At 49.3% G+C, this 27,282-nt stretch overlaps 1 protein-coding gene across 4 annotated transcripts in view; it reads right to left on the bottom strand.

Annotated features, from left to right (window-relative positions):
- DNMT1 (DNA methyltransferase 1) overlaps positions 1-27,282 on the bottom strand; it is a 142,429-nt gene that overhangs the window by 112,921 nt on the left and 2,226 nt on the right. For 2 of the 4 annotated variants that reach the window (XM_068132592.2, XM_068132593.2), the window contains exons 2-5: positions 11,615-11,703; positions 4,708-4,771; positions 4,440-4,500; positions 369-412 (exon numbers count right to left, since the gene is read on the bottom strand). In XM_068132592.2, coding sequence (XP_067988693.2) covers positions 369-412; positions 4,440-4,500; positions 4,708-4,771; positions 11,615-11,703 — 258 coding nt within the window. Of the gene's footprint in view, positions 1-368; positions 413-4,439; positions 4,501-4,689; positions 4,772-11,614; positions 11,704-14,203; positions 14,253-27,282 lie in introns of all 4 variants that reach the window. The other 2 variants (XM_078766314.1, XM_068132594.2) reach the window with 2 other exon arrangements.

Genomic DNA, 27,282 nt, shown 5'->3' with positions numbered 1-27,282 from the left:
GTGTTGAGCAAGTCCATCCCCGCGACCGAGGATCGATCCAGTCGCCTCCACCCCCGCAATCGAGGATCAAGCTGCCCCCTACCCCCTATGTGGCTGTGGGATCGAACCCGACGCCACTCCACACACCCCGCCCCCCTAACCGAAGGTCGAGCAAGACACCACCGCAGCCACACAACCAGGGGTTGAGCTGGCCGCCGCAATCATAGCGACTGAGGATCAAGCTGGCAGCTACTTTTGACCCCCACAACCCTGGGTCAAGCCGGACAACAACCTGTAGAATACCACAACCTGTGTCCTCACCACAAGACCCATCATGCCCATTTCTCACAACCAATTTGTGAACCTTGTAACTCGATTGTTTGTCTCACCCATTTTCTCCATCAATTCTTTTCCTTTTATCAGCTTGATTCTCCTAAGGGAAACAAATAAATAAGTTATTTAAAAATATATAAAAAACAAAAAAGATTTCATGCATAGTATGATACTTGTGAAATCCAAGTAAAGAATAGTTGCCATGGTAGCAGCAATTGGGCAATTTCGGAAATTTTATTTATGAAGTGTTTTCACATAATTGTCGTTGGTTCGTACGCAGCCTGTGCTGCTGGCTGCATCTCTTTCTGGAAATGCAGCTGTGTGCGGATTCAGGACCTCTGTTACCAGTATGCTGGTATTCATTTTGCCAACATCGGAAGGATGATAGGCTGAGTCAACCCACCTGTTGCTATTTCAACCGCACGGCACGAGCTTAAACTCAACACCCTAAGATCACAAACCAGCCACCTTAACCATCAAGGCAACACCAGGCTTCTTTACATTATTGATTGTTATGCATAATAAACTTGGCTGATAAATTTTATAAATGCGACCTAATAGGTAATTCACATGTTTCAGATGGCCTTGACTTTTGACCAATTCTGACAACATTGTACACATGTACTACACACACATAGAAATAATATGTGCAAGTTTCAAGTTGACATATTGAAAGAATATTGAGGAATGGCAACAATATCACAAAAGTCCCATTTGATTCTAATGGGGGTGAAATTATTGTGATTCTAAATCGATCGTTCTGATTTTTAGTTAACCAATTCCGTGACCCAATGTGCAAATTCTGTTCAAATACAATTACCATCAGGAGAAAGGTGAGTTTTGTGACCTTGACCTTTCACCCTCTGACCTCAAAAACAATAGGATCCATTGACTGAATATGCAAACTTCAAATTTCATGCACATACGATGAAAATTGACTAATTTATGCTACCTTGACCTTTGACCTAAAAAAATAGGCTTCAATCTTTTGATGGGTGAACCAATTCAGTGGGCAGATATGCAATTTATGTTAAAACTAGCAGGGTATCTACCCTGCAGGTGGGTGGAGATTGCACATAACTTGCTGAAAAAAGTATAATCTATGTATTGCAAGACTACGATAGATGTTAGTGTGGTGTCCATATGTAGATGGAGTGCATCTCTCTGCTCTGGGCTGGCTCCCCTGCCTCACACATTGCTCAGCTTAATGCCGTGGAAACCAAGGCCTTCAAACATCATTGGAATCTCATGCGATGAAGCTTGGTCCATTCTCCCATACCCCCAATTCACCATCAACCCCAATTAACCCACACCCCCCACACCCCCCCTCCCAGAGAAAGCAGGCATCGTGAAAGATGCGTATGTCTCTGCAGTGACGTGTGGTGAGGCGCGCAAAGCACGCCGATCCACGCTAGTTTCTCAAAGTCTCCCTCTATTTTGTCCTTCAACTCTGCTGTTGGTGTTTCCCCTCTCTTTCTGTTCAGTGTTATAGCTCTTCCACGAGCCTAAACCTTGTACAGTAAACAAAAAATAAATAAGGATGGAATGCTTGAAAAATACACCACTGCACTCTACCAAAATCCTTTTTTAATATAATTTTAACAAGTCAGGAGACGACAATGGTTCACGAGCGAACGGTATTCAATGACAAAGGACTGACTATAACCGAAACAGGCCCGGACAGGTACGGCCCGGAAATGTCAAAACGAAGGTTACTGATCTTGAAATGAGATAGAAAATAATGTATAATCAGTTATGAGGTTAGTTAGCTACAAAATACCGAAAATTCAGTGAAAAATGAAATGAAAAAAAAAAAAAGAGAGAAAAATAAAAAATGAAAAAAATGAAAAATCGAGCTCCGTGGGGCTAGCTAGACACATGACATTGGCCTAACCAAATATCGAAACCCCTGTCGGATTCAACCAAACCCCTCGGAGAAGATGTAGCTTGAAATTGATTACCCCCTAAAAAGACATCTTTTATGGGCGTGGCTCCGCCCACAATGGGCACAATACGCCCACTCTCGGCAGGACACAACTAGATCATGATATCAACCTCCCACCCAAGTTTCATCAAGATCAGATGACAATCGGGTAGTTATGCTGCGGACAGACAGACACACAGACAGACGCACACACATGACGATAATAGTGGTCACTTGATAACTCGTGAACCAATAAATCATTATTTATAATCTGTTTTCCTGTTTGCCAATCTCCATTTGTGATTGTAATCCACCTGTGGAAATCCCCGAGATTGAGCTTTTGGAAGCAGAAAAAAAACAAAAAAAACAGGAGAAATATTGTCATCATCTCCGTCTGTCCATTACGCTATGTCCTCCTAACACCTAAACGGTTGTGCGGAAATGCACCAAACTTGGTAGTTATAACCAAAATAGAGAAATAAGTAAGTTGTGATCACCACATGGCATGAAGGTGCAAGAGCAGTGTCATTTTGGGCTCTTGGGTGTGGTCAAAAGGTCAAATACCAAAAAATGCATTTACGGGCACATGTTAAACTTTTTTTTTTTAATATGAAAATTTGTATTTGCAATAAACATTGGGGGGCGCATGAAATATGTAACGATTTTTGGGATTTGTCCCACGGTTCATGCCCCGGGAGGTGGGGACTTAGGGTAACAGAGGTCAAAACAGGGGCAAAATTAAACTCATAATTTGATATTGGGTCATTCGTGATGGAACTTTTTGCCATCTTTCGACATTGCTTGATGTGGAAAGCATGGGGATTCGCGACGACTCGCCATCGACTTCACTCTCTTTACATATGTGCAGATCTCAACTCTCCCATACTACTGTCAACTTGGAAATTCAACGAGCACAAGCACTTGTACCGGATGCAGACACACAGTAACACGCAACTGTTAAATTCAGTAGAAACCTATTACATGTGCAAAAAGCGTGCACCCATTCCCCCCCCCCCCCCCCCACCCCCAAACCCTCCATCTCCATTTTTTGGCTGGCTTATCATAAACGATTTGATTAATGTTAATATTGAAGCTCATGGCTAAGCAGAACATGGGGCAGGAGGTCAACACAAAGTGTGGCGAAGGGGAAGCAGGGAGGGCAAGAACACACCGATGTACCACAGCATGATGAGTGACAGGCAAAACAGAGTGAAGATCATACAGATTTCACCCAAATAAACGGATTTTTTTATACACCTGTTACATTGATCTCCATCGCAAGTATTAACAAGAAAGAGCAATCAGAGATTGCAAACCCTCACCAGGATGTATTTTCAGGCCGTTGTGTTAAAACAAATATGGCGGCCTAACCACGTTACCGATGACGTCATCATTTTTTTTTTCTCCACCAATTTATGCCTACATGACGCTCAAGAAATTTCATCTTGATCGGCTGAACTTTTGCACTTGTCGCATTATGACGTCATAATGGAGGCACCTATGACATCCTTATTAACATATTTTATTCCCCATGGAGAGTTCTTTACAATGAGCCATGTCTCCATTTTTTCTATGCAGCGCTTTCGGAGATATAGAGGTGCAACGTTTTTCTATTTTTCCAAAATGGCGGCCGAACCATGTGACCTATGACGTCATAATTATCTTTTTAAAGGGTGGAGTTGCATCTATGGTGAAAATTTCCTGTTGATCAGACCAACGGTTGCAGAGAAAATCACATTTATTCTGTGCGGACAAACAGACAAACAGGCAAACAGACTCAAATGCAATACCCTCTCCTCAGGCGAGAGTAAACATCTTATGTGTTCATTCCTGTCCCTCTTTATGCATTCGTTGGTTATTGCAAAATCCTGCGGCAAACGACTGAGCCAATTCCGTACATTCAGATGTGTAGCAAATGCAGATATGAGGAAATGTAGTTTCTTAGTGACCTTTTAAGGAGAACGACGAAATACTGCAGACTTCTTCAGAATTCTCTACTCGAAAATGAAGGGATAGGATAAATAAATAAATAAAAATTTCCAGCAATACTTGTTCATTATACGTACATGAAATAACATTTAAAAATAGATTTACCACCATACATTCTCCTTCCCTCTACATCTCCCCCTCCCAAGCCCACGAACAATGAAAATTACAAATGAAAGCAATTCTAAACAAACAAACCCCAATGCAAACTACCAACCTCTTCCTCAATCTTCGCACCGTCTTCCACGTTTCCTGACTCCCTGGATTTCCTTTTCAAACTGGACACAAAACATGATTAATATGCAGTACGGTGGAGCATGTGGGGGACAAAAGGCGGTGGCAGAACAGACGCTAAAAAACAGTGTGAACCAATGGATAAGCAGAGACAAAACACAAGGGGTCCGGGGACTTGGGGAGCCGCAGAGGAAGAACAGATGGCCATGGGTGCAGCAAAGGGTACAACAAACCGGGTTTGCTGTTCTCACCCATGTCTGGAAGATATGGGTAAGGCAGAATACTGTGTCGATCGTCTATGAGGAGAACTAATCCCTGAAAACACCAAAACATGGAAATTGTTCAGGATTAAAATTCCTTTCAACAAGGTGCAACACAATAAAAAAACAAAAAACATCCTCATTCTCTCCTCCTCCAACCAAGACCATCCCACCACTCGCACAAACACATGCCCATATTTATATCACCACATTCATTTTCCAGGTCTCTTATCCTTCCTTCCTTGGCTAGACACTTCCACAGATATGCACTGCATAGCCCAGCATAGCATTGCTCAACTCATCACCATCGTATTTAGTCATTAATTCTAAACGTCAGTAGCTCAAGGTACGAGTGGAAGAAAAATATATATATAGATAATAGAATTTGACGCGAATGTGTCAATGGCCTCTGCCGACGGTAAATGTCAACCCACTTACATTTGATCTCAATTAAACTTCACATAAAAAAATTAGAGAGGGAGGGAGAGAGCGAGAGAGTGAGAGGAAGAGCGAGGGGGAGGGAGGGAGAGCGAGGGGGAGGGGAGCGAGAAAAGACAAGTAGCAGAGAGAACATCAGATGCTTCTAATTCGAGTCATGGCTCTCAAAATAATCAAAGGGCCCATGACCTTTGAACTGTTTAATCGAAAATTTAATCACTTCATCTTTATATTACAGGCCATAGTTATGCAAAGTTTTTGTCAAAATCACTTCAGTGGTTCTTCAGTTACCATGGTAACTAAAATCTGCTACTTTCAGCTAAAGTTCAGATGACCTTTGATCCTTGGAACCCCAAATCGAATCGGTTCATCTTTGCATCACAATACACCTTTATACAGAGTTTGTTAAAAACATCACTTCAGTAGTTTCTAAGCTTTCGCAGGAACGAAATTGATCATGGACGGACGGACAACCTGAAAACCTAATGCCTGCGGTGCCGGAGGTATAAAATAAAATAAAAACAAGCCCAAAAGTCTAACAGCGGCATAGCCGGGCTTGTAAAACATTATAAACCACAAACACATATTATTAGCTTTTCAAACAGTCGCTAATGCCGATTATAACATTAAACAAAGAAATTTGGAGGAATCCCGTCATCCATGAGGTAAGTTTTACTTACAGAACTGAGCGAAGATCTACTGTAATCTATATACCCCACAAAGGTTGTGGGTGTGCACATTTACCAAGCAGCTAGCTTGCGCTTGCCAAGCCAGCCGTTCCTTAAGGGTTTTGAATGGAGTGCTTGCTCGAATGCTTAAACCACTTGGCGATCTCTCCACAAGAACCTTGGTAAATGAACACACACCCAATGTTCTTGAGACCCGACCATAGATCGACTGTAATCTATATACCCCAAAGAGGAATGACCCTTCCTGCCACTCCCATAGTGAGTGGGTGTACTAGTAAATTAAAATGTTGGTCGGTGGAGCAGCTGTCGTAATGACATCGACGTAATGACTTGATGGACACAAAACTGCCGCTTCTTAAATATGTAGAACATTATATATTTTAACTTCCAGTAAGTTTGAAGTCACTACGAAGGGATTAGTGTTATGATTAGATTTACTATTGTAGCGGCTGCCGCTGGGGTTACACAATCGCCTTGCACCTATCAAGGACGCGGAGCGATCACCAGGCCGGGCTCGTCCAGGACGCCCGGGCAGGCCCGCGCTCGACTTGCCAGGCCTCGGTCGGGACGCCCGGGCAGGCTCGCCCTCAACTTGCCAGGCCGCAGCCGGCCCGCGGGGCCACGCCCCCTGGCGCCAGGCCTGGGCAAACCCCCTGGCGGAATAGATATATATTGCCGACCGTAAAACGTTTTTCCCAGAGTGCCTGAGTGTTTGATTCTAATAAAGCAGCTCAGATGAATCCAAGCTTTTTGTCGCGTCCATTCTTTCGATCGACGTGGGAGCCACAGCTCCTTCATTGGTGACCTACCGACATGAACACGGCAGTGACGCTTAAACTGCCTACCTTCTGGGAGGCTCACGCGGCTGTTTGGTTCGCTCAGGCGGACTCTCAGTTCGCCCTGCGAGGCATCACCGCGGACGACACCCGCTTCCACCATGTTGTGGCGGCGCTTGGTTCCGCCACCGCGGCCCGCGCCTTGAGCCTCCTCGAGCACCCGCCGGCTGCTGACAAATACGGCGCGATTAAGAAGCTTCTACTCGATGCTTTCGCCCTCCCAGCGGCGGAACGCGCACGGCGCCTGCTCGATTTGCCCGAGCTCGGCGACACGCGCCCTTCCGAGCGAATGGACTACATGCTTTCGCTGCTCGGCGAGCACTCTCCGGCATTCCTGTTCCGGGAGCTGTTCCTCCGTCAGCTGCCTAACCCGGTACGCCTCGCCCTGGCAAGCACGACGATCACAGATCCCCGGGCCCTTGCCAGAGAAGCCGACAAAATCTCCGCCGCGGGACAGCGCATCGCAGCGGCGACATGGGACCCGCCGCCGCCTGATGCACCATCCATGGCGCCCGAGCACCCGGCGCGTTCGACGGCCGAACTGCCGACGCAATTGGCGGCCGCTATACCGAGCCGACCACGTCCAGCACGACGTCCGAAGCCTCCACCCGACCAAGCGTGGTGTTCCTATCATGCCAGGTTCGGACAGAAGGCCCGGACATGCCGACCCCCGTGCACCTTCGGCGGGTCGGGAAACGGCCAGGCCGGCGTTCATTACCTGCCATGAGCGCCGGCCACAGTCACACGGGCAACTTACTGTTCATCACGGACAAAGCGTCCGGACGGCGCTTCCTGTGCGACACCGGCGCCCAACTGAGCGTCATGCCCGCCTCTGACCAGGACAGGCAATCCGCGGTTTGCGGCCCCTCCTTGGTTGCGGCCAACGGATCGACTATCCGCACCTTCGGCCCGCGCAACGTCACCCTCTGCTTCGGCGGCCAACGCTTTGCTTGGACGTTTGTAACCGCCAACGTGCCCATGGCTCTGCTAGGCGCCGACTTCCTCTGCGCACACGGACTGCTGGTGGACGTCCAACGGCGTCGTTTAATCAACGCTGAAACCTTCAGCTCCCTGGTATGCACATTGAGCAGCTCCGCGCCGACCGAGCTGGCATGCGCCGTCCCGGCGGCGAACGAGTTTGCTCGCCTGCTCGCGGAGTTCCCGGCCCTCACGCGGCCGACGTTTTCGGCCGTCGCAGTACGGCATGGGATCGAGCACCACATACCAACCACGGGCCCGCCGGTCTACGCCAGGGCCCGCCGCCTCGACCCAGCCAAGCTTGCCGTTGCGAAGGCCGAATTCGACGCGTTGGAGCACCTCGGCATCGTGCGGCGCTCCGATAGCGCGTGGGCCTCGCCACTGCACATCGTGCCAAAGCCGGGGGGTGGATGGCGCCCGTGTGGCGACTACCGCCGTCTTAATGACGCTACAACACCCGACAGGTACCCGATCCCGCATATCCAAGACTTCTCCGCCCGTCTGGCGGGACGGGTCATTTTTTCGAAAATTGATCTCATACGGGGATATCACCAGGTACCTGTCAGGGCGGCCGACGTCCCTAAAACGGCAGTCATCACGCCGTTCGGCTTATTCGAGTTCTTGCGGATGCCGTTTGGTCTCAAGAACGCGGCTCAGGCGTTCCAGCGCTTGATGGACGGCGTGCTGCGTGACCTGCCGTTCCTTTTCGTTTACCTGGACGACATCCTCGTCGCCAGCACGTCCCGGGCCGAGCACCTCCTCCACCTCCGAACACTGTTCGGGCGCCTCAGCGAGCACGGCCTCATCGTCAACCCGGCCAAATGCCACTTCGGCACGACGGCCGTTGATTTTTTGGGCCACCACATCACCAAGAACGGGGCTGTGCCGCTGCCAACCAAGGTCGAGGCCATCACCACTTTCCCGCGTCCCCGCACCATAAAGGCCCTGCAGGAATTCCTGGGAATGGTGAATTTTTATCACCGCTTCGTGCCCCGCGCTGCTCAACTCATGCGGCCCCTCTACGAAGCCCTCCGGGGCAAGCCGGCCAAGCACGACATCGCCTGGTCCGCAGCAATGGATGCGGCCTTCCAAAGCTCAAAGCGGGCCCTCGCCGACGCAACACTGCTCGCTCACCCGGTGCTCAACGCTCCCATCGCCCTCACCACGGATGCCTCCGACTACGCGGTGGGTGCCGTACATGAGCAATGGGTGAACGGGGTTTGGCAGCCACTCGCTTTTTTCAGCCGGCAGCTCCGGCCGAACGAGCTCAAATACAGCACGTTTGACCGGGAGCTCCTCGGTCTACACCTGGCCGTCCGCCATTTCCGCCACCTCCTGGAGGGCCGACCTTTCACGGCGTTCGTCGACCACAAACCGTTGGTTTACGCCATGGCCAAGGTCACGGAGCCATGGTCGGCCCGCCAACAGCGCCACCTCTCCGCCGTGTCGGAGTTTACCACGGACATCCGGCACGTCGCCGGCAAAAACAACGCCGTGGCCGACTGTCTTTCCCGGGCCAGCGCGAACGCGGTCCACCTGGGCGTGGATTTTGCGCTTATGGCGGCGGACCAAACCACCGACACCACGGTGCAAGCCCTCCGGGCGGCGGACACGGGCCTCCGCCTGGCCGACATCCCCTGCGCGGACACTGTCCTGCTCTGCGACGTCTCCCAAGGCCGGCCTCGCCCCATCGTGCCCGTCACCTGGCAACGCCGCATCTTCGCCTCCCTCCACGGCCTTTCCCACCCGGGCCGGAAAGCTTCCCAGAAGCTGGTGTCGGCGCGTTTCGTCTGGCACGGCCTTCGTCGGGACGTCCGCGATTGGACCAGCGCCTGCACCGCCTGCCAACGGGCCAAGGTCCACCGACACACCCAGGCCCCGCTGGCACCTTTCACCGTGCCCGAACGACGTTTCGACCACGTCAACGTGGATCTGGTGGGCCCCCTTCCCCCATCACGAGGGTTCACACACCTGCTCACCATGGTGGACAGGACCACCAGGTGGCCGGAGGCCGTTCCCCTCGTCTCCACCACCACCGCCGACGTGGCGCAGGCCTTCATCGCCACCTGGGTCGCCCGCTTCGGCGCACCGGCGGACATCTCGTCAGACCGCGGACCACAGTTCACCTCCGAGCTGTGGGGCGCGGTCGCCCGCAACCTGGGGGTCAAGCTCCACCGTACTACGGCCTACCACCCCCAAGCAAACGGGTTGTGCGAGCGATTCCACCGCTCCATGAAGGCCGCGCTCATGGCCGGCCTTCAAGACGGCGGTTGGGCCGACCGGCTGCCGTGGGTCCTTTTGGGCCTTCGCACGGCCCCCAAGGAGGACCTCCAGGCATCCACCGCCGAGCTGGTCTATGGCCAGGTGCTACGCGTCCCGGGCGAATTCGTGCCCGACGCTACCAGCCCCTGGTCCGCAGCTCGCCAGCGCTCGGACCTCCAGGAGGCCGCCCGACGGTTTGCCCCCGTGCCGACATCCCACCACGGTGACCCCCAGTCCTACGTCCCCCCAGCACTCCGCACCGCGGAGTATGTTTTTGTGCGTCACGACGCACATCGGCGGCCACTCCAGCCGCCGTACGACGGGCCCTTCCGGGTGCTGCGACGGGACGACAAGTCGTTCGTCATCGACATCGGCGGCAGGTCGGACCGGATTGCAGTGGACCGCCTCAAGCCGGCGCACGTGGACGTCGACCACCCACCACGGGTGGCCCTCCCGCCGCGGCGAGGCCGCCCCCCGTCCACGGTGCCCCCCACTCGACCGCCCACCACCTCACCGGACCCCCTCCCACGACCCGCCAGGGGTCGCTTCGGCCGGGTCATCAGGACCCCCCTCAAGTTGACCCTGCCGGTGCAAGTCGATTCTGGGGGGACGTGTGTAGCGGCTGCCGCTGGGGTTACACAATCGCCTTGCACCTATCAAGGACGCGGAGCGATCACCAGGCCGGGCTCGTCCAGGACGCCCGGGCAGGCCCGCGCTCGACTTGCCAGGCCTCGGTCGGGACGCCCGGGCAGGCTCGCCCTCAACTTGCCAGGCCGCAGCCGGCCCGCGGGGCCACGCCCCCTGGCGCCAGGCCTGGGCAAACCCCCTGGCGGAATAGATATATATTGCCGACCGTAAAACGTTTTTCCCAGAGTGCCTGAGTGTTTGATTCTAATAAAGCAGCTCAGATGAATCCAAGCTTTTTGTCGCGTCCATTCTTTCGATCGACGTGGGAGCCACAGCTCCTTCACTATAATATTAACATTACGTTATCATAATTTCGAAAATGATATTACGATTTAAAAAAAACCCGAGGTGAATTCCTTACTTCCTCGGTTATTAATATTAGTGCCGAACAACGCTTATAATTGATCATGAAATATACACCGCTTCAATCCATTAACCTTCCATTCATGACATTGGGATTAAAGTATCATGGTTATATTAAATTAATTTTTCTATATTATGATTATTATTACGAAAACGATACTACTGAAATGATACACGACTGTATTAAGAAACCTGGGCTTAATTTGCCCAAAGCAGTCTGAAGAAGAGTCATAACGCCTAAGGCCTATACGTACCGGATTGTTGGAAGAGCCGTAACGCGATGCTTTCGATATTTGATGGACATTTTAACAATCGGTTTGTTTGTGTTTCACACTGAATAAAAACGTAAAGGTAGAGCATGCTGATTGTGAAATATGATAGGTTCGACGATATGTTCGGCATGAACGGCATATAAATCAAAATGGCGGTGTGTGGAGAATCAGCCGCAGCACCGCCGTAATGACATCAGGAGTAATCACATCACCCTGGCATGTGACCAGATTCTCAGCTCTGATTGGTATACGTTTGAGGGGACATACATACATACATACGAACAAACACTGTTCGAGACGGCTTTGCCCGATGGGCTAAGCCATTGTTTTATTTAAATAACAAAAAAAAAAAAAAATTCGCTAGGATGCTCACCTGAGGAAGAGCCATTTACTTCAGCTTTAGATGACGAGGGCAAAACATCTATTGATCCACCTGCCTTCATCATTGCCAGTTTATACATTCTGAAGAGAAGGATGCAAAACAAGGTCAGAGTAACAACGTTTCAAAGGAAATACAAAATCAAACTACAACGGCACTCGGTAGAGCGCATACTTCCACCAGGTGAACAGTTTACGTTTTGTATCCCACCGATAGGCCGGATCTGGACTCGGACCTGAACCGAAAACCTAATAGTCTTGATCTTGCCACCTATCCAACTCATCCACCAAGTTTTGACATAATTCATCCACAGCCTTTTGAAATAACAACCTATATATCGGTGTTGGCCCAATCTCTCAATGTTGACGAATAACTTTATCCGGATCTTCACCAAAATTTAATAATTTCCTCCTTGTCACACACACAACCAGTCCACCAAGTTTCGTCCAAATCCATCCACAACCTTTTGAGATATCCTGCTCACACTTCACACCGATGATCCCTCGTGCGTGCAGACGGCCTGAATACTCCTGCTCCTTCAGGACCAGATCACACCACACATTACGTCACATCATTTCCACTTCCACAGTTAAAACCAGAGCCGAGCTGCCAATCCAAGCTCAGCGTTAAAGCAATCAATACTTTTAACAGGAAGTCATCTCTTTAAAAATCTTCGCAGAGATCAATTCTGCTCTTCTTTCTGCCTGTATGAAGCAAGCGCGATGGCAATCGCACAGCTTCCCCCACCACCCCAACCCCAAACCCAATCAATGCCCTTCTCCTACTCCCCAATACATTCAAGAGCACCAAAAGGCTTCACAGGTTAACTTATTCACTTCTTATCCACAACATCAGTTTTCACAAGAGGTTCTCCTGATGTACTCCACGTTGGTGCCCAAACAGACAAGTCCAATTACATGTGTTATCAGGCGACCTTTTAATTACTCCTCAAACCCTAAATAATCTATATAATAATACCGTAAGGACTCGACTTTGTTATCCCTTTTACGCCGCACCCAGTGACCCGATGCCCACAGCACTAATGGATTTACGATCTACGAACCGCGCTCTTTGTTTATCACGTACAGACATACTCGAAAAATCTGAATTCGCCGACGTTGGGGCCCAAAAGCATCCGATTAACTGCCGATACGACGCCATCTTACGACGCCATCATATTGGCGTCTGCTGGGCGAAGGCGAAGCAAGCCGTCCGCTGATTGGACAGTCGAGTGGTGTGAACATGGGTGGTGTGAACCAAATGGTCTTTTTATTCCCTTGAACATTTTAAATTAGGATATATAAGGAAACGTCTTTATCGTCATTTTAATAAAGTTAAATGGAGTGACGTTGCAATACTCGGGGTGCGTTGCATAAATCCTCGTAACTCAGAGAGGTGTAGCAGGTGGCGAGACGTAAGGAAGCTTAAAGATAACGAGCTGAAAACAGACGAACGATATGTCAATCTCTTTCTACACCGAACGGAAATAAAAGTATGAGAGCGGGAAGGCATGGCCTGAGCACTTCGAGCAGAGAGGACTGATTGGACTTAACTTAACGAGAAAAAATTGGAGCTTAACGGAAGAAGAAGATCCCATGAGCGCTCCCCTATGCCATCCATAATGGTACACTCTATCCATACACCACATCCTCCCTTCCGTGGATGTTCCACGGGTTTCGGCTAGTTAATATAATAATAGCGTAAGGACTCGACTTTGTTATCCCTTTTACGCCGCACCCAGTGACCCGATGCCCACGGCACGAATGGATTTACGATCTACGAACCGCGCTCTTTGTTTATCACGTACAGCCATACTCGAAAAATCTGAATTAGCCGACGTTGGGGCCCAAAAGCATCCGATTAACTGCCGATACGACGCCATCGTATTGGCGTCTGCTGGGTGAAGGCGAAGCAAGCCGTCCGCCGATTGGACAGGCGAAGGCGACAGCAAGCCGTCCACCGATTGGACAATCCAGAGCATGGATTTGTGCCGGTGTCGGCGATCGTTGTTCAAATACGCACTCTTCATTCTCATCTTTCGTCCTAACTCTTACTCGGACAAGCAAATCCCCTATGCCATCCATAATGGTACACTCTATCCATACACCACATCCTCCCTTCCGTGGATGTTCCACGGGTTTCGGCTAGTAAATAATATTGTCGGATTAATTTACTATACAAAGATATTACAACTATGGGTTCCGCTTGTATGAATCGACTTGAGGAAGAGTTATATAAGGAACAACGCCACTTCTACATATAACAATACGTTTACGTTCTGTATCCCACTGAAATGGTGGCTCTGGATTCGGATCTTCACCAAAACCGAATCGGCTTCTTCTTGTCATCCACCCAACTCCTCCACTTAGATTCGTCCGAATCCGTCCATGACTTTTTGAAATAGCCTGCTATATCGTTTTTGCCCGATCCTTCAATGGTGAAAAATCACTTAAAAAATGAAGAAGTCATGCAGAGCACGATACTTGTAAAATATTCGATTTTGAAAGTAATTATTGTCGTATCTGGATCCAGATTCGGATCTTCACCAAATTCGAATCGATTCGTCCTTGTGAGATACCCAACCTGTCCACCAAGTTTCGTCCTGAATCCATCAACAACCTTTTGAGATATCCTGCTCACAAACAGACAGGGTGGAAACATGACCTTCATCCATGGGGATTGGGAGAAGGGGGGGGAGGGGGGTAAAACCAATAAATGTACAAATCAAACAAGCAGAAAGTTGTGCACATGGAATCCCCACCCCCCCCCCCCCCCCCCACTCCCTCCTCATTGGGAGCCCCTACTAGTCAGGTTCACTATTTTTTCGTTCAAAATTTTTGGAGACTAGCAAAACTGTACATTTTTGGAATATTCAGAGCATGAGGAATGCAAAAATTAATCTTGGCATTTGTGAATTAATTTTGCCAAAAATGACAGGACAGTGATGAAGATCTGTAAAAGCAAATTCCTGAATGGTATAGACCTAGTAGATCCTGTGTATAGGACTTATAGTTCAATCTGATACGAACAAGCCTGCTTTCTTGCTTTATAAACCCATACCTATAACTTCAAAGGACTTGCAATATCATGTATTATGTAATACAGTTATATCACAAATATAAAGACAATGGTTTTCAATTACCTTTGTTTGTTGCATTTCTATAATGCTGAGCACTATTTTGAGGCCTTTATTGGATTCCTTGACCCAGAAAACATAGGATTAGCATAGTTAATTAAGTTTCTAGGTTGACTAGAAGCCGAGATAGCGCAAAATATATATTTTATGGCGGCCATTTTGAAAATCCAAAATGGCGGCCATGCAGGTGTCTGTGCAAATGCCAACATTGATTTTCGGATTCTCCATGCTCTGATTCCAAAAATGTACAGGTTTGCTAATCTCCCAAAATTTTTAACGAAATTAGATTTGTTAACATAGTGAACCTGACTAAATGATCTTATATCGAAAAATCTAAGACCGAGAGATTGTATGGGCTACTGGTTTGTGTACAGGACAATTGAACATGTGAAGTTTCAGAATAATCAGTTGGGGATAAGGGAGGAGCAGCAAAAATGTCAAAAAGTTAATGGACAGATGGACAGACATGATGATCCATAATAGGATAATCTCTTCTAGAATCGAGACGAGATTACCTGAAACGTGTACACAAACCAATATCCACAAATGTGGGTAAATGAGGTTACAAAAAAGGGAAAGCAGAACAAAAATCTCAAATATAATAAAGTTTCTTGAATTGGTCTCTTAAAAAAAAAAAAAAAACACCTTTAGAGGCCATTTTATTGGTCGCTTAGCGGGACAGAAATTAAATATTCTGTCAAATATTCTTACTGACACAATCTGTCAATTTCCCGACCCGGATCTCAGTCAATGGAGTATCTTCTCTTCGAGACTTGCTTATGACAAACTTCCCTGCAAATGTCTGCTGCTTTTCTTCTGCTCCAATCGGCTCTTCTGATCATGTGCTTGTTAAAGTGGACATCTCTCTGGCCATTCTCAGAGAGCCTCCTCAGCGTCGACGAGTCTGGCATTTCACTCAGGCCAACTGGCACGGTCTTCAAGCAGCCATCAATCATCTGGACTGGTCTCCCATCTCGACTGCCTCTGACATCAATTCTTCCTGGGAATTCTTCCAAAGCAAACTGCTCTTTCTCATGCACAGATTTATCCCATCTCGTCTTCAGTTGTCTTACCCTTCCTCCCGTCCATGGCACACTGAATTTTGTGGTGAGGTAGTTGCCCTGAAACAACGTGCCTTTGCCTCTTGGGAGGCAAATCCAACTGAAGGCAATCTCAGTTCCTTCCACCAAGCTCGGAACAAGTGTGTGTCAACCCTCAGGAGTGCCAGGAAGCACTGTCTCTCCACACTCAAGAATGAACTCTCAAACCTGTCTCCTTCTCCAAATCCTGGCGGCGTCTGGTCAAATCAGTTTCTGGTGTTTGTTCCCCCTCCATCCCCTCCCTCACCTCAAATGGCTACACAGTTGACGCCACGTGACAAAGCCGAATGCCTCAACTCTGTGCTTCGCTCAAAATCTTGTGTCCCAAACCCCTCTCTCTCTCTGTTCCCACCTTACCAGTCGAACCAAACTGCTCCTGGACTCTGTCCTTCTCTCCTGACAAGGTGGAGAAGTTTTTGTCAAACCTCGACTCCGATTGTGCAACTGGACCAGACGGCATCAGCCCACGGGTCCGAAAATCCTGCTCTGCTGCTCTATCTCACCCTCTCTCTGTTCTTTTCACCCTCTCTTTTGCTCAAGGTCATCTGCCAGCATCTTGGAAATCAGCAAACATTACCGCTTTACACAAAAAGGTGCAAAAACAGATCCTTGCAATTACAGACCAATCAGCCTGCTCACAATTATCAGCAAAGTCATGGAATCCACCATTGCTTCGGATAATGTCGACGAATGGCCTCCAAAGCCAGTCGCCGACTGGGCATCCTCCGTCGTGCGAAGTCCTTCCTTGGCACACCTGAGCTCCTCACCACATACAAGGCTTTCATCCGCAGCTCAATGGAATACTGTTCCCCCCTCTGGGCTGGTGCTCCTGCCTCACACCTTGCTCAGCTTCACGCTGTTGAGGCCAAAGCTTTCAGAATCATTGGAATCTCCTGCGATGTAGTCAACTCCGAGGGCCTTTTACTCACTCACCGCAGGCACGTTGGTGGTCTTTCTGTCTTCTACCGACTCCTCTCCGGCCTTGCTCCCCCAGCTCTCTCTGTGCTCTGTCCCCCCAATATTCCTTCAGGTCGCACAAGATCTGCCTGCAACCCTCTTATGGTTAAACTGCCAAAGTCTAGGCTCTCTGCTCACCTTCACTCTTTCATTCCCCTTTTCTCCCACCTCTGGAACAAACTCCCCCACTCCCTTCAATCCCACTCCTCCCTCCAGGTCTTTAAAACAGTTGTTCACCACCATCTCTTATCTTCCCCCATCGAAAATCTTGATCTTTTCTACCCCCGGTAATTCACCCCAGAGTCCTTGCAGAGTTCATATGTTTTATTCCTCTCCCACCTCCCCCCAAGTCCTCCCGATGTCCCTGCTCTCAAATGTTGTGTCTGTGCCCTTCCCCCTCTCTCCCCATCTTGTCTGCCGCTCCCCTTGTTTTTTGTGTGTGTGTCGGTTTGTCTTTTTGTGTGATTAATGTTAGCTCCTTCACGAGCCTCGATCTTGTATACAAAAAAAAAAAAAAAAAAAAAAAAATCAAATCCTTCCTCTTCTCCAATGGCTTGATCTCCGATCATCAATTTGGATTCAGACCAGGTCAATCTACTCTGGACATGCTGCTTCTGCTGTCTCAACAATGGATGGAGGTCCTCAATGCCAAACAGGAAATCAGAGCTGTCTCCCTCGACATATCACGTGCCTTCGATACGGTCTGGCACCCAGCTCGGCTCACCAAACTCTCCTCCTATGGTATCCATGGAAATCTCGATGCTTGGCTTGCGGACTTCCTCTCTGGTCGGTCAACATGTGGCCTGAATGGATTTCTCTCATCGCCCCTTCCTGTTCTGGCTGGAGTTCCCCAAAGTAGTGTTCTGGGCCCTGTGCTTTTTCTGGTCTTCATCAATGATCTCTCTGACTCTGGAAAATCCTCTCTATCTCTTTGCTGATTACTCCACTCTCTGCCGCTCCATTCCTCATCCCTCAGATCGGCAGCCCGCAGCCTCCTCACTCTCTGCAGACCTGGACAAAATCACAGACTGGTCAAACAAGTGGAACATGTCTTTCAATCCTGACAAATCTCACACTCTTACTATGTGTTTCCGAAAAGACCGACTGTAAAACCCTCCCATCTACTTTCTCAACAATCCTCTCCAAGAAGTTCTGTCGCTCAAGCTTTTGGGTCTCACTATCTGCCATGATCTTTCTCGGGAAAACCACATTTCCAAACTGGCCTCCAAAGCCAGTCGCCGACTGGGCATCCTCCGTCGTGCGAAGCCCTTCCTTGGCACACCTGAGCTCCTCACCACATACAAGGCTTTCATCCGCAGCTCTATGGAATACTGTTCCCCCCACTGGACCGGTGCTCCTGCCTCAACGAGCTCGGCTTCACGCTGTTGAAGCCAAAGCTTTCATAATCATTGGAATCTCCTGCGATTAAGCTAACTCCGAGGGCATTTCACTCACTCACCGCAGGCAGGTTGGTGGTCTTTCTGTGTTGTACAGAGTCCTCTGGCCTTGCTCCCGCACCTCTCTCTGTGCTCTGTCCCCCAAATATTCCTACAGGTCGCACAAGATCTGCCTGCAACCCTCTTATGGTTAAACTGCCAAAATCTAGGCTCTCTGCTCACCTTCACTCTTTCATTCCCCTTTTCTCCCACCTCTGTAACAAACTCCCTCACTCTCTTCAATCCCACTCCTCCCTCCAGGTCTTTAAAACAGCTGTTCACCACCATCTCTTATCTTCCCCCATCCAAAACCTTGATCTTTTCTACCCCCGCTAATTCACCCCAGATACACTTTTTTTGAAATTCCAACTTCTTTCCTGGAAGTCCTTGCAGTGTTCATATGTTTTATACCTCTCCCACCTCCCCCCAAGCCCTCTCCCTCCCACAGTTCTCTCGATGTACCTGCTCTCAAATGTTGTTTGTGTCCTTCCCCCTCTCTCCCCATCTTGTCAACTGCTCCCCTTATTTTTTGTGTTGGTTTGACTTTTTGTGCGATTAATGTTAGCTCTTTCACGAGCCTCAATCTTGTATACAAAAAATATATATATATATATATATATATATATATATATATATATATATATATATATACCAATATATATATATATATATATATATATATATTGTTACGGACACGGTCTTTGGATGTTATTTTACCGAGCGGTGGTGTATTTAACCGCGTCCGAACAGTTACTCCCCGATTAGAACCCGATTCCACCCGAACGTTGACTAATCGCGCTACAGATATTCAATTGGGAAACCTCTAAAGCGACCGAAAGAGAAGAAGAGAGAAGAAAGACAGAGTTTGGAGGAAGAACAGATTTATTATACACACACAAGCAATATTTTAGAGCGACCAATATTATTTACAGCAATAGATGGAAAAGAGCAGTCACACAGTGCATTGTTAACTTATTCTATTTCATTTACTTAATCCCCAAGACAAACGAGTAGGACAGGACGTTCACACTCACACGGTGGATATTGCAGGCAGGTAATGGCTCGAGGTTGATTGCTTGAGAGGAAAGGCAAGGTCGGAGGCAACAGCTTTCAACCCCTCGCGGTTTTGGCGGGAAAACCTCCGTCGCGTATCCGCGGCCGTCACGCGCTGGCTCGGCACACCTGCTCCTCTTCCTGGGGTGGAGCCGTCTCCCTCCGTTCAGCGCGTCTCTCCAACGACAGGGGATATTGCAGGCAGGTAGGTAGGTAGGGCTTGCGGTGGATTGCGCTCCTCTTCCAGGTCATCCCCCAGCGTATCTCTCAAGGCCTCTCTGTAAAGCAGTTCCTTACATTCGCTTTTATCACCTCCGGCGGAATTAAGCCGCCGGCTCCGAGGGCACGCCTACCGGGTCACTCACCGCGGTGTTGATTGGCTGTTAGGGCCGGTTCACTCCTGCCCTCTTCTGACGAGGTGGAGACACGCCTTTCTTCTCCAACCTTACCTCGTGGCCAATGGTGGTTGAAGAGAAAAACCGACCAAAATGCGGAAGGCAAATGGAAGGGAGGTTTTGGGGAAATTGGAAGGGCCTACGCTTATTTTGTTTGATACAATGCAAAGTCAATCTAGTGGAAAACACATACTTAGCCTACATGGAATAAGGAAATACACTATTTAAAAGATATATCGTGACCTGCGTGTATGTTCTATGAAATTAATTAGGAGGACGGCTGCGACCATTATTTACATTACCAGGATGTTACCATACCAAAACCATACTCTTCACATCCGTTACCCTTCCTCCAAAATTGTTACACTCCTCAAAACCCGTTACACTTCTCAAAACCCGTTACACTTCTCAAAACCCGTTACACTTCTCAAAATCGTTACACTGCACCCTCCTTTCTTCAGGCACGTCCTCGGGCCTACTAGACTTAACTGAGTGTGACATGTAGGTGTAATTCCTTCTACAATTAACCTGACCCTGAGTGTGACAATTTTAAAACACAAATAAGTATGTCCCCCTATTGCATTGCATCCTGTCTAACAGACTCAAGCCCACAGCTAACCGAATTACGGAATTACTCTCAACCTATACATTTACGGTGGGGAGCATTATTTACAATGACGTGATTTCTTATTTACAACGCAACCCAGGACCTGTGTGTTTTTTTCTTTTTTTCTTTTTAGGGAACAAGAGAAAGAAATTCCTGTTGGGAGGGAGGAGACAGCACGCATTGCATCGATGCACCAGTACCAATACCACCAAAGCACCCAAAAGCACCACAACGCACCAAAAGCACCACTCGGTGCGCAGTCACCATGGTTCATAATAAACACAACAAAACAACTGGTGGTGGTCTTCTCCTTGTCTGCTGGGCCGATGTTCTTCCTGACGTCTTCTGGCTTCATGCGGCCTATTTGGACATAATAAAAAGCACAACTTGTGTTCGTTTTTTATTATTATTTAGGGCCTCAGGGGCCAACTAAGGGTGGTCCACCTGTTTGGCATAGGTGCCACCTTACCGAGGTCCGCAAGCAAGATTCCCTGGCCACTATGGCCGGTCTCCAACAGAGGTGCTCTGCCCCAGAACCTGGGGTCCATCAAGTGGTACTTGGCCGCCGAACAGCGGTCCATAAAGTGGTACATCAACGCAATGCGTGCTGGTTCTGGGAATCTCGGGCGCACAATGGCCACCTCACGCACGCTCCCCCCGACACCCAATGGCGCACAGGTCATGTGGGAGACAAAAGAAAGACAATTGAGCGAGGGGTAAGGTCACAAGGGTACACGTCAATAAGGCAATGCAAGGTGAAATGCGTACGGAGGCCGAAGTGAGAAAGCTCGTCCCTACCGTACGTCACCCCCCTGTCACCTACCCTACCCTTGTTCTCACCCCATATGTACAAAAATCTACACATTTACAAATTCGTCACTACTGTCACGTCTTCCCCATATTTCCCCTATACCAAATTCGTCCCCACAATCCCTTTACTTCAAAATTTGCCATCACCAAATTCATCATCAATCCTCAAAAGGAGGGAGAGATGGAATTACGCACAATGTCACACCCACGTCATGATGCGTCTCACAATCCAAACATTTGCATCATAAAAAATAATCAAAACATGGCATGGTGTGGAGTACCTGTCACCTCAGGTGAGTGGATGCAGATGGTGCGAGGAGATCCTTCATCCTACCTATCCTCTAAATGACTTTAACACACTTTACACTACCCGGGGTCTTTCCCTGCCAATCCATTGGCCAACTTACACTACGGGTTCTAATAACCAATTCCCATTGGCCAAACTGTGGTGCTCCTCAATTTTGGGGTCTCACTCCCCCGATTCATCTCCCGGTGCTCTAGCACAATTTCTGGGCTGCGACGTGTACCTCTCCCAACAGGTCTACCCACCTGCACACCTCCACCACTGTAGTTGCCACCCGAGCTTACCTAGCTCCTCACCCTAACCTAACTAACTGGGGACAGCCCCTCTCCTGGCTCTGTCACCCCTTGGTGCCCTCTGGCACTGGGCTACCCGGGTCCGTCCTCCGGATCCTCGGGCCCCATCCACACAACTACTACCGGCTCCCAGAGCCCACCTGCGGCCTCACCTGGCCGACATCCTTACAGTGGTGGAGTGCCCAAACCAACTACACACACTAACAGGCTACACGCCCAGCCATTTCCACAACACCAACGCACCCATCCACATACCATTCTGTCACCCGCACCACAGATGCCAATATCCAACCACAATTTACCTGTACCCTCTACCTAACACTTACACTACCCGCCCCGGGTATCCGTGATGGGGGTCCACTCTTCCCCCATTCACACCTTCGCACCATCCACTCCACTCCACAATTTCCACCATTCTCACTCCACGACCATCCATTTCACTACTCCATACCATTTATTCCATACAGCCACATACACCTGTTCTTCATTCACCTGTCGTTGCACACCTGTGCAATCATACCTGGTGCCACCTGCACCCTCCTTTCTTCCTGGACCATTTGGTCAACACAACACGCAATCACCACTACTCCCTCATACACTGCTCCACACACCTGTTCAGTTGCACACCTGTGCAATCACACCTGTTCCATTCTCACCCGTTCAATCCTCACACACACGGCATCATCTCAGCTAACTTCTCCCCTCTGAAACTTGCGCTTCCCAGTCGTCCCTTTAAACTATTGCGCTCCCACGTCATTATAATCCACACTAATCTACCTGCGTCCCCACTACAGGTATCAGTCACTAACTAAACTTAACGTTACCTAATGTCAATCTCTTCTAGATCCCTATCATTATCCAACCCCTCCCTGGCTCGGTTGTCATAGCCACCCCATAAACTATTGCGCATTTGCCCCCACCTGTGAGGGATGGTGGATTTGCCATCCCACCACATCGGGGGTCTCTCACTACCAATTTCGCTCGTCCAAATCCAACAATTCAAAAATTTTCCATTTACTGCCAATTCTATTCACTTTTCTAAATTTCGTTTTAAATCACTATCACTATCACCATCACCCGTCTACTTATTACATCCTCTCGGTGCGCCAATTCACATCTACAGCCCGGCTTCGTACAGCCGAGCACTGAACGCGGATTCTTTTGTGCTGGCGGCTGGATGCGTCCCGCATTCGGGGCCGGGGCGGGGGCTTACCCGTGCCGAGATCCCACGCATCACCTCGGCGTGGAGCCATCCAATGTCCCGATCTCGACCTGCCGGCACGTCTCAACAAAACGTGGTCGCCATAGCGACCCTTCCTATCCAGCCGCCCGCTCCGCCTAGTGGAGCCCGGCCGCGGCCGTTCAAAGCGAGGCCCAGCGTGGATCGCGCACGGCGGTCCTTTCGAAACCGCCGTGGTTCGGATCCCCGCTGGTCCTCGCGGCACGCGAAGCCCGGCACGCACCGAGGGCCCGATCCGGCTAAAAGTCGACCTAACCTTTAACCCGGTTACCGTCGACGCTTCACCTGCAGGCTTACATGCATACGCTACCTCTTTCTTGCTCATACATGCAGCCGTTCCCATTCTCCTCGTACCTTTTCTTTCACACCTCGGTACACTCACTCCGCTCACCGACTTGGTCACACACCTGACCACCGAACACTTTGGCACACATTCGTTGCTCGCACACCTCACCAATACACCGCTTCGCGCCCCCTCCTCGGTCACCTCCTCTGTGACAATCACAGGTGTGCCCTCATTCGCACACCCAACCACGTGCCTCACCACCAACTCCAGCGTGCATTCCCACTCACGCTCTACCATTCCAGGTGTGCATCCTTCCATCCCAGGTGTACATCCTCGCTCCCCTGTCACAACCAACTCACTCTCCTTGTCACTCTCAATACTCTCACCTCCATTCTTGACAGCGCACTCCCCCTTACTTTCGACGGCACACTCTTTCCTCATGCACCCGTCCGTTATACACCTTTCTCGCGCACACCCTCCCGTTACATCCTCTGTAACACTCACCACAGGCGTACACTTCCTCGTTACATCCTCTGTAACACTCACCACAGGTGTACACTCTCTCATTACTTCCTCCGTAACACTCACTACAGGTGTACACTCTCTTGTTACTTCCTCCGTAACACTCACCACAGGTGTACACTCTCTCGTTACTTCCTCCGTAACACTCACCACAGACGTACACTTTCTCGTTACATCCTCTGTAACACTCACCACAGGTGTACACTCTCTCGTTACATCCTCTGTAACACTCACCACAGGTGTACACTCTCTCGTTACTTCCTCCGTAACACTCACCACACCGCGCTTCCATGTACCCCCTCGCACACGCGCTCCGACCGGCTCACTCCTGACGGCACACTCACTCCTCGGCGTGCACTTTTTCCTCACACACCCCATGGTCGGACATTCTTGCACACCTCCTTTTTCGCACACCAGACCTGTCGCACACCTCACCAACGGCCTTTCACGAACACCCGGATCCAAACCAATCCCCAAGCCGACTGAATCTCCCCTCACATCATGTACATTGCCACTCACCTCCGTACCTCGTCGCACCTTCTCTGCCACCTGCAAACTTTTTATTTGGTTAGTGAGCACCGCATCATGATTTGCACACAGACCTTGTACATATTCCATGACTTCCTCCTTTATCTCCCTCTTAGTTTCCCTCCGTCTCTTCTTAATTTCACTCACCCCCTCTTCCACCTCCTCTAATTTTTCCTTTACCTCTTTCAGCTCCCGGTGCGCCCCCTCGATTTCTTCCTCCATTGCTACTTTAACCGTTTCTATGTGCGTCCTTACCTCCCGGTCCTTCGTCTCCATTACTTCTGTCACCTCTTCCAACTTCTTCGTCAACCCCTCATGTACCATTTGACATTCCTTTTGTGTCGCTATTAATTCATTTTTTATGTCTTTTTGTGTCGCTTTTAAACCCCCGATGATTGCAGTGTTCTTTTCCACTTGGTCCGCTAGTTCCCTTTGTCCGACTGTCAGCTGTTCTACTCCCTTCGTCAGACTCTCTATTCCCCCCTGTAACCTAACCGTATTATTTCTCACCTCTTTCTCTATACGCTTTTCGCCTCGCTTTACCTCCTCGCGCAGCCCCGAGACCTCCTCACTCACCCCTCGTCGTATTTCCTCCATCTGGTTCCCCATCTGTTCGATTTCCCGGGCGGATTGTTCCCCTATTTCCCGCAATTTGTCCTCCATCCTATTTTCTAACCCCATTAACCCATTTTTCACCCCCTCTAACTGATTCTCCTGGGCAGCCATTCTGTTTTCCACCCCCGTTAACCCATGTTTCACCCCTTCTATCCCATTGTCTAACCCCTCAAATTTCTTGTCTAATCCCTCAAATTTCTTGTCTAATCCCTCAAATTTCTTGTCTAATCCCTCAAATTTCTTTTCTAATCCCTCACCGGTACCCCTCGCTTCGTCCCTCATTACCCCCATTTGGCCCTCCAATCGCTCACCCTGAGCATCCATCCGGTTCCCCATTACCCCCATTTGGTTTCCCATTACCCCCATTTGCTCACTCTGAGCATCCATCCGGCCCTCCAATCGCTCACTATTCTGGGCCATAAGGGCCTTCATTTGTATAAAAAAAAGGTTCAAATCCATTGGCATCTCCGGTTCGACTACCGCGACCATGGGCGTGGCTAAATGTGGCGCCGCTGTAATCACGTGCGCTAGAGCGCCATTTTGTGCACCTGAAATTCCCGCAACCACATTGCCATTTTCCTCCTCCCTTTCTTCCACATACATTTCCCCTGGTTCCTGGGTTACCCCTAACCCGTCTATCTCCCCCACCGACATCCGATCGCCTTGATTGTCCATGGCGCGATCTAAAAATTCGGGTTTTATAAAACAACACAATTTCGTCCGCTTTATAATTTTGAGCGCGTGCAGCGCGCTCCGGGTCGATCTCACTCCCCGACACCAATTGTTACGGTAATAACACAATTGGTGTTCCAAAATTTGGGCCTAACAAATTTAGTCCCAGGTCCGAATCCCATCTCCTGACTACCAATTGTTACGGACACGGTCTTTGGATGTTATTTTACCGAGCGGTGGTGTATTTAACCGCGTCCGAACAGTTACTCCCCGATTAGAACCCGATTCCACCCGAACGTTGACTAATCGCGCTACAGATATTCAATTGGGAAACCTCTAAAGCGACCGAAAGAGAAGAAGAGAGAAGAAAGACAGAGTTTGGAGGAAGAACAGATTTATTATACACACACAAGCAATATTTTAGAGCGACCAATATTATTTACAGCAATAGATGGAAAAGAGCAGTCACACAGTGCATTGTTAACTTATTCTATTTCATTTACTTAATCCCCAAGACAAACGAGTAGGACAGGACGTTCACACTCACACGGTGGATATTGCAGGCAGGTAATGGCTCGAGGTTGATTGCTTGAGAGGAAAGGCAAGGTCGGAGGCAACAGCTTTCAACCCCTCGCGGTTTTGGCGGGAAAACCTCCGTCGCGTATCCGCGGCCGTCACGCGCTGGCTCGGCACACCTGCTCCTCTTCCTGGGGTGGAGCCGTCTCCCTCCGTTCAGCGCGTCTCTCCAACGACAGGGGATATTGCAGGCAGGTAGGTAGGTAGGGCTTGCGGTGGATTGCGCTCCTCTTCCAGGTCATCCCCCAGCGTATCTCTCAAGGCCTCTCTGTAAAGCAGTTCCTTACATTCGCTTTTATCACCTCCGGCGGAATTAAGCCGCCGGCTCCGAGGGCACGCCTACCGGGTCACTCACCGCGGTGTTGATTGGCTGTTAGGGCCGGTTCACTCCTGCCCTCTTCTGACGAGGTGGAGACACGCCTTTCTTCTCCAACCTTACCTCGTGGCCAATGGTGGTTGAAGAGAAAAACCGACCAAAATGCGGAAGGCAAATGGAAGGGAGGTTTTGGGGAAATTGGAAGGGCCTACGCTTATTTTGTTTGATACAATGCAAAGTCAATCTAGTGGAAAACACATACTTAGCCTACATGGAATAAGGAAATACACTATTTAAAAGATATATCGTGACCTGCGTGTATGTTCTATGAAATTAATTAGGAGGACGGCTGCGACCATTATTTACATTACCAGGATGTTACCATACCAAAACCATACTCTTCACATCCGTTACCCTTCCTCCAAAATTGTTACACTCCTCAAAACCCGTTACACTTCTCAAAACCCGTTACACTTCTCAAAACCCGTTACACTTCTCAAAATCGTTACAATATATATATATATACCACCTTTAGAGGCCATTTTTCCCTGCAAGCAGGGGTTGGCCTTTTTCGGGAACCGTGGTTGTTGTTGTTTTTCGGTCCCCTTTTTGAAGCAATGTTTTATGGCCGGATGCCCTTCCTGACGCCAACCCTTTTTGCCGCCTTTAACGACAAGCAGGGAATTACCAGTGAACTGGTACTCAATTTGCCGACCTCGGAAGGATGACAGGCTGAGTCAACCCCCCTGGCGTTAATTCAGCGATTGGACCGGGATTCGAACCCAGGATCCTAGGATCCTAAGCCGGCACCCTAGC

Source organism: Myxine glutinosa, chromosome 12, assembly GCF_964187855.1.
Source record: "Myxine glutinosa chromosome 12, kmMyxGlut1.1, whole genome shotgun sequence".
Lineage (NCBI taxonomy): Eukaryota > Metazoa > Chordata > Myxini > Myxiniformes > Myxinidae > Myxine > Myxine glutinosa.
Note: the sequence above shows the minus strand (reverse complement) of the source record. Positions and strands in the feature narration are given on the sequence as shown.